Consider the following 8663-nt stretch of genomic DNA (forward strand, 5'->3'; position numbering starts at 1 on the left):
AACTGTGCGAAAGTGACTTTCGGCTTACCTTTGTGCTTACCATGACCTTTGCTTTCTTTGGTTGTGCCTGCATCGGTCTTTGAACTTTCTTGTTGCCGCAGTGCTAATTGTCTTCATCTTAGCTTTGATGGAATTCCCGTATTAAAGATTGTTGTTGATGCAATTTTTAACAATATCCTTGCTCGAGACTCGATCCCGTCATCATTGGTCTGTACCTGTCCACTTTTAGATGAATCGGCTTTAGATAGCCAAGTCAACATTTGATCACCGTTAAGACCAATCTGATCCGAATGGCCATATGCTCATGCCTCAACAAACTCCAATAGTCCTGTATTGGCCAATTGTGCCATTTGATGAATCATGTTGTAGTCTTTGACATTCCGTTTGAACGAACATTGCATTCACTCTTGTCTTGATGACTCAACATCGTGATCAATTATAATAATGGAATTAGTCAGTGATGCACCGACAATGTGATTACACATGCCCGGATTGAAGGTACACTACTTGCCCATTAACCGATAGTGTGATGCGGGCTTTGAAACTAAACACCTGAGTGGTGTCGGCTTAACATCATCCAACTCGGCTATGCATCGATTTTCATCCTCCTTTTCCGATGCTCTTGAATCGGCTATCCTGGAGAACTTGGTACCTGGCTTTATATTCTTTTAATCAAAATAATTACAAAGTATATGTCTCATCTGAGACCAAATGTTAGCCAGGCATGAAACAAACAAAGCTGTCTATATGAATATAAATTTTAGCGAACATGAGGGGAACAACTTTCGCTGCGATAAGTTGTCACTATTAGCCTCTATGAATGATACCATGTGTTGACCAACATGATTAGTGACAAATCATTCCTAACAAACAGATTATTAATCTCGTTAGATCTTTCAAAATTAATTTGAATCTTACTAAGGGTGCATCACCAATATGATTTTGACCAAATCAAAAATTTAGTAAACTGCCGGCTAGGTGTACATTTGTGAAGACGTTGGGAGGACACGATGGTTGCACAATCAGAAAATACTTTGCTCCACTTCTGGATAATTCTCCAACGCCTCTTCTTCCTGTTCTGGATCTCGTGCCATGCCATTCGGATTGCCGGGTATATTTCACTCGGACACTCTTCGTTAGCTGAATGCTCTTGTTCTTGATGTTCATCATTAACCTAACTTTTTTCGGCCATATAACTTTGTGCTTGATGCTAACTCATAAGGCAGCATGTAAACTCCCTCACATCAACAAAAATCGAGCAGGCAAGATAAAAAAGAAGCTTTGCAAGCCGAAAAACAAAAAGGATTCACTCGACTAGTACGGTTGATTCGATTGAAACCAAGTCAAATATAACTAAGTCATCTACAGCCGAGTGGAAAGATCCCTTTAAAACCTAGACAATGGTGGATTTGGTTGAACCAGATTGAGCACCGAGAATGTTAAGGCCGAGTGCATAGAGTCAATATTGAGTGCATCGAGACGTCCAAGGCATGGTGCATTGAGCCATCCGGGTGCATCACCGGCTAATACCGAGTGCACCACGCCAGTTATTGCTGAGTGTACCAAAACAGAAGATGCAAACTTCACCGGGCAAATGAACGACAAACTCAGCAAATTGGATGTCAACATCAAAGAGGAGCCAACATGATTGCTTAATGCGGGTAGGGACTTGACGTATTCTTTCAAATATTCCTCTCCACGCTTCTTCTTGAGTAAGCATGTCGACATTCTGCTGGTAATTCCTCAAGAGTAGGTGTGGTAAAATTGTTGATGCTATTTCCTATGAGCTTTGGCTTGATCTTGTCCATTCGGGCCACATACTCTTCTTTGAATTTGGCTCAACTTGGATCAGCTTGCCCCCTCCCCAATGCTTTTAGGATCTGTCGGGAATGAATTGATGTTCCCAAATTTTTTCAATTGTATAGGGGGTGTATAACATGCTGCACTGATAGGTGAAGATGTATGCACTGTCGTTGAACCATATTTTCTCTCGCCAATTTGATCAGTTGGCAACACTTTGTCTTCTTGCAAAATTGTAGCTCTTATTGCCTCATAATCAGGAACCGACCCCTTTTCATGTTGGTTAAGGCAAAGAACATTAATCTTCTTATTTTGGGCTAAATTTTCTCATGCAGCCAAAACCACCTCACCTCCTGCAATTAGGCGCATATGCTCCTGTAGAATCTCCACTCACTCGGCCATAACCACGAAGGCGAGCCTAGTCATGAATATTAATAGTTGCATACACCGCTAAGCAATTAATCTCATGAGGTGTAGTATATGATGACCGAGGATAATCGGCCAAATAGCTAATGGAAGTATGGCTGATTCCCCCATCCATCGGCATGTTTGTGGATGAACCCACATATTGCAAGCCGACAACCGATGGATCAAATTATGAGATGCCCTCCTGTACACGAGGTGTCCAATATTGATCACTCGAACTCCTCGTGTTGTTCATCGACATATTTAATGGTGTTGCCAATGCATGAAAGTTCGGATCTCTAAGTTGCTTGTCGCGATTATGTAAATTCCAAGCTCCTCCAATAGAATAACCAGTCGACCTTTGCTCATTAGGGCTACCGACATGACATGTCCATTGGAAGATCTAGTGACACTAACATAATGACTATTTACATCTACATAAGGAGATTGATCATACATGTTACCGTCGTAGATTACAGCCGCTTGATGACGCTCTCCTCGTAGCAGCAATAGGCTAGATACTGTTCAAAGCTTCGATCCCCAGCCGAGTCACCAAAAATTTGTTCGCACACGAACACGTCACCGTGTACCTCAATGCTGATGGTGATGCACCACAACTCACATTGAAGGAGACCCGTCCGGAAGTGCGGTACGCAAGTAATCCAGTGGGTGATTTTAAGGACCCGAAACCTCACACCCCCGGGAGGGAACTCGTCAAGGCGCGCGGCGGCTATGGGCTGCCCTAGGTCGATTCGCTCGGCCATAGGCCGTCGAGGTTCGCTGCCCTCCAATCTTGAAGAACGACGAAGAACGAGGAAGGAGAAAACAAGGGAGAAGATAAAAGAAAAGGTAAAAGTGGTAAATGATTGTTCGATTGTCTGTTGTTTAATTGGTTGTCACCTCTCATCTATTTATGAGGTGGCTCGACTTCCCCGACAAGAGAAGGATTCCAAATCCTGTCCAAATCTTTCCCAAATTAATCGAATCGGATTAGGTAAGTGTGAGACAACAGTTCGGTTTTTGGGTCTCAGAGGCTACAAATGACCTCGGATGAAGATGAGCCCAAAAGCAAATTTAAATATTTCGACGAGATGAACAACTTTAATGTTTAACTTTATTCGATTCAAGGCCATCTTCAGGGCTGAAACGCTTGCGCAAAACATGCCATCAGTGGCGCTACCCATCAGACATCAACTATAAGTGTGCCTGATTGGGCGCAGCACTTTGCGCCTCATGGTAGGGCCGCACCTCAATGTCTCTAACTTTTACATACCACCTCGGATTAAGACGATTTTTGTATCAAAATCGACCGTTTCGACAAGGTGAACACAATCCTTTTCGAACATTTTTTCATATGAGGCTTTCTTGGATGCTTAATTGGTCGAACAATACACTGAATACAAAATCTTAGTAGTTCGAGCACAGTTTCGGCCCTTTAGATGAGATCGGATAGTGATAATCCAAACATCAAAGTTTCTCATTTGGACAATAGGAAACTTTCTCATGTTGAGAACTTTTTCATTTGAGGCCATCTTAATTAAGTTCTTGTCATGTTGAGGAAAATGTCGTGTCAGCGGTTGGATGTAGATCCGACGGACAAGAAAAGAAGTGACTGATGCCAAAAAAAAATTCAAGCACGTGACAAGACATTTAGACGACTCTAAAAAAAAGCGTACGTGGCCGTCGGCCTCGCGGTCGCGCGCGCAAGCACGGGGTGGGTGGCGAATGCACGATGATCCGAACAATGGTTTCAGCCGCTTGCGGCCACCATCTGCACCAGTATGTCGTTGAACGTGTCCACCGGCCCCGGCGCGCACCAGTGCAGGCAGTCGTTGTTAACCGTCTCCGGCATGGGCTTTCCGGCACAGTACCTGTCCTTCACGATGTAGGCGCCTGGGTGCCCATCGGGCCGCATGGACGCCAGCCTCGTCACGTCCAGCACATCGAACCGCAGCCCCCGTCGCTGCCTTTTTGCCGCCGCCCCCTCCTCCAGCACGGCCTTCCTCATCTCGGCCGTGTTCGCATCCTCGGGCACCTCTCCCTCATCATACGGATTCGGCCGCGAGCACGCATCCCGGTGATTCCAGGCGTACCTGGCGTCGAAGTGCGCCGGCGCGATGGTTGACACCACCACCAGCTTGTCGCCGCTCGACTTTTCGTTGACGTACTCAAGTACCCTCCGGATCACCTTGCGGTACACGCCGACGTAGCCGCCGCCGATGTCGGTCTCGTTTACGTCCGGACGGGAAAACACGCCGGCGATCTGCCCGTCGTCGTAGTAGACGGCCGGGTGGTTGAACCAGTGCCCCGCCGAGATCACCATGACGTCCATCGCGTCCACGTCCGCCGTCCACGGCTCGGTGAGCGCGTCCAGGAACAGCGTCTCCTGCGTCATGGCGTAGTCCACCGACCTGCCCTCGGCGCGCACGAGGAACGGCGACCAGTACGTGGAGATGGTGACGTTGTGCGGCGCCGGGAAGACCCACCGCCAGAACTCGTGGCCCACGGGCTCCTCGTACCGGTGCGTCGTCTCCGGCCGCGACACGGTGGAGAGGAAGCAGACGAGGGACTCCGCCTGGTTGCGCGCCGTGGAGTCGCCGACGAAAGCCAGGAGCTTGCCCCGGACTGCCCGGAGGAACTCTGCCGGGTCGAGCTCGGAGAGGTTACAGCCCGCCTGCTGCCACCGCCAGTTCAGGTACCCGTTGTCCGGCTTGCCGTTGCTGACGCACTTCTCCGTGCTCTTCATGTCGCAGTTCTCGCTATCGTACCGCGGGCCGGTGACGCTGCCATCCCACACCCACTTCCCGGTGGTATAGTCGCATTGCTGCCAAGCTGCTCGGGGAATCAGGAACGCAAGAAAAAAATGGAGGTCAGCATATATATAGCATGCAATCAAGCCATTTTCTATGTATATACAGTGGGACATGTATATATGCGTGTACGACGACTTGCTTACCTTGAGGAGGTGGGAGAGGAGGGCTTGTGCTTGTGCGATGTGCTTGAAATGCAGCAAGATTGGTATATGAGAGGAAAGATGGAGTGGAGTAGAGGACGATGTAAACGAGAGGCAAGGTGAACACAGCACCAGTGAGGAAGTTCTTGAGGAAGGAACGATGGCTATGAGTTACTACATGTATCCCATTTGGCGAGAACGATATGAAGCCTTGTACTACTAGATTGGTACCGGGATGTGTATAAGATCTATGGAGCGAATGCATGTAGACATTGGAATCTAGTACTGGCGACATACCGTATATATCGGAGTTTGAGCGCCAAATTATATATGGTTAGAAAAGGAGTCAACGCGAACAATTTGAGAGCTCGCAGAAACCAAGAAATACTTGATACCGATGACTATGCAAAGTGAGCGATAGTATATACTACCTCCGTCCTGGTTTATTGGCACCCTTAGTATTTTGCGCCAAACTTTGATCATAGATTTAACTAACAAAATAACAATGCATGTTAGCAAAAATTATGTCGTTGGATCCGTATTTAAACATAGTTTCTAGTGATATTATTTTTGTTACATGCATTAACATTTCGTTAGTTAAATCTAAAGTCAAAATTTGGTATAAAATATGATGGGATCAATAAACCAGGACGGATGTAGTACTGTAGTGTTGGACTGTTAGTACTCCCACCATCTCAGTGTATAGGTCATATGCGTAGTTCTAGGTTGACAATTTAACTAGCTAAATATGTATTATATTTAATATATGTTTAGAAACTACATCCTCTTGAGAATCCAATATTATACTTTTGGTGAAATATAACGCATATTTGGTTTGTCAAATCGATGACCTAGAACTATGTGCATGCCCTATACCTTTGTAACAAATATAGGATCTTGATAAGAGCCACACGTGTTACACAAACAAATGGCAATTCCGAACATTTTTAATGGCAAGTTTAGTGACGTGAGGATGGCAACTTTAGTTGTCAAGCATGGCAATTTTATTTTCGGATGGCAAGTTTCAGTTTCTTTTTCTTTTCAAATGACAACTTTAATTGTGAAAAATGTCAAGACTGGATTGCTTCATGCCACACGTGTGACATTTATTATTTGGATAAATATAAGGATGTATAGGCACTACTTTCTTTTGATGTTGCTCATAAAATGCATGTGATGGTGGAGGCGATCACATGATTAAGAAAGGATAAACATATATGTCCCGTTTTCCTCTCTAAGGTTGGTCATTCTTTTGTGATGCCTTTTGAACATTATCCAGTTGTCTGATAATATCTTTTAGTCATCTTTTTCTAACACAGTACAGACGCATACGCTTATTCATATGCACATACACTCATCTCTACGAATGCACGCACGCACACTCTACCCTATGTGCGGATCCGAGAGACTGAGTCGGAACATCATCTTTGGCAATGTCACTTCCCACTGAAAGCATATCATCGGAAGGCCTGAAAGAAATACAGAAAAATGCGAGCACCAATGTCAAATCTATGACTTGAACTCTGGTGGGATGGGGCCTGGGGATATCACTGTCCTCCTAACCAGCAACGACAAGTTAGTTCGCCTCCGCAGGATACATATGCAAATATTCCAAATCCAGTGGACCCTCATAAAACAAAAATGCACAGGTGAACATTTTTTTGGCAAAAATAGTGATTTTAGGGCGTGTACTATATTCCTCCCAACTCCTCAAATCCAGCTTCCCAGTGTAGCTTCCTACTCCACACAACGATTTGATCCTGTTCGGCAGCCACGCTAGCTTTTCTCATCGCTAACATGGGCTGGTAGCATCTATGGCCTGTCTTAGTGCCATAGTGGGCCGGCTGGAACCAACCCATAATGGGCAAGCTTGACAGATGAGCGGTGCCGATTCGATCGGCAGGAAGAGGGTACCGCTTCGAGGGGTCATTTCTTCTATCGAGTGAGGGGGGGGGGGAGGAGGGGGGTCGAACTAGATGTTTGGCGGTGGCGAATTGCTATAAATTAGGGGAACTCCAACTTTACGTTTCGGTGTTTCGGTGGAGCTGGGCTCCGGGCTCCTCGTTTTTGCACTGCTCTCTGGCTAGCTTCTCAGAAGTTAGTTTCTTGGAGCCCGTCCGTTCGACTCAAAATCATTTGTGGAGTTGGTGGAGTTCAAAGCTGGAGGAGTTCAGAACAGGCCCTTAGTATGAAAAAGTTAAAGTGCAATCTAGCGGTTTTATGTTCCGTTTCCGGGTTATGAAGTGAGTCAAATCCCCACATCTCGGCAATGCTATGCCAACTCTTGTTACCCGGCTCTCTTCTATGGATCTTTCCTGTCGTCGCATCCTGCGCCAACCTGGAAGACTTGGGCGCCACTATGCTCCAAGATCTTCATCTGGTTGGGCTGCATGGACTGCCGCGCGGCGCACTCAACATGGTCTCCCTCTCAGCCCAACTTGTGTCTTCTGTGACCAAGCCTTAGAGGCTATTGATCACCTTCCTGTTGGGTGCCCATTCTCATGTGTTATCTGGCACGACATCCTTACCGCGTGCAGACTCACGGTGGCCATTCTGACGGCGACGGATGGGTTCATCGACTGGTGGAGCTCCGCCACGACCACCTCCCCACCATCACTTTGCAAAGGCTTTGCCTCCCTTGGTATTCCCGTTGCTTGGAGTATTTGGAAGCATCGCAACTCCATCATCTTTGAGGCTGCTCGACCCTCCACGGATATTGTCACCCAAACCATCCGCGATGAGGCTCGCATGTGGGCTCTAGCCGGAGCTAGAGGATTGGTGATGATTTCCCTATTTAAACCACCATAGGTGTCTGTACTAAGTTGGGCTGAGCATCCCCCTCCCCTGCTCCTTTGTAGGTGCATCCTCGCCCTCCAGTGTGAGTCATGTATCTACCACCATGTAACTCTTGTTCTTCTATCTATCAATGAAATGATGAAGGGGAAAGTTGCATGAAAATCAAAAAATTTCCTACGAAACACCCAAGATCTAATCTAGGAGATGCATAGCTACGAGCGGGGAGTGTGTCTACATACCCTTGTAGACCCAAAGTGTTAGCGTCGTAACGCGGTTGACGTAGTTGTACTCTTCACGATCCAATCGCGATCCAATCTGATCTAGTGACGAATGGACGGCACCTCCAAGTTTAGCACACATACAGCTCGGCGGCGTCCTCTCCTTCTTGATCCAGCGAGGGAGAGGAGGTAGATGAGATCAGGACCAACACAGCAGCATGGTGGTGGTGGCAGCGCATTTCCGGCAGGGCTTCGCCAAGCGCGTACAGGTGAAACGTGGGAGGAGTTGGGAGAGGTAACGGGCAAGGGTCGAAGGGGGCTGCCCTCAACGCCTCCCCATCTTTATATAGGCGTGGAGGGGGCTGGTTGCTTGCCCTCCAAGGCCCTAGGGTCGTTGGTCAAAGGGGGAGGAAGGAAATCCCTCCTTTCCACTAGTGCAGAAACGGGCTATAGTCCCGGTTCGTAGGGCACTTTAGTGTCGGTTCTGGAAC

The 8663-nt window shown here is 47.0% G+C and overlaps 1 protein-coding gene across 1 annotated transcript; it reads right to left on the reverse strand.

Moving 5' to 3' along the window:
• Positions 1 to 3955: 3955 nt before the first annotated feature.
• LOC123170992 (protein ALTERED XYLOGLUCAN 4-like) lies at positions 3956 to 5006 on the reverse strand. Its single transcript, XM_044588675.1, has one exon. It carries the CDS (start codon positions 4949 to 4951, stop codon positions 3956 to 3958), a length of 996 nt encoding a protein of 331 aa, XP_044444610.1. The 5' UTR covers positions 4952 to 5006.
• Positions 5007 to 8663: the final 3657 nt, after the last annotated feature.

The sequence above is a fragment of the Triticum aestivum genome, chromosome 7D (genome assembly GCF_018294505.1).
Source record: "Triticum aestivum cultivar Chinese Spring chromosome 7D, IWGSC CS RefSeq v2.1, whole genome shotgun sequence".
Taxonomy (NCBI): Eukaryota; Viridiplantae; Streptophyta; class Magnoliopsida; order Poales; family Poaceae; genus Triticum; species Triticum aestivum.

What these genes read in the sequence shown, in the direction of transcription:
- LOC123170992 (XM_044588675.1), bottom strand. Translation starts at nt 4,951, where the DNA reads ATGAAGAGCACGGAGAAGTGCGTCAGCAACGGCAAGCCGGACAACGGG.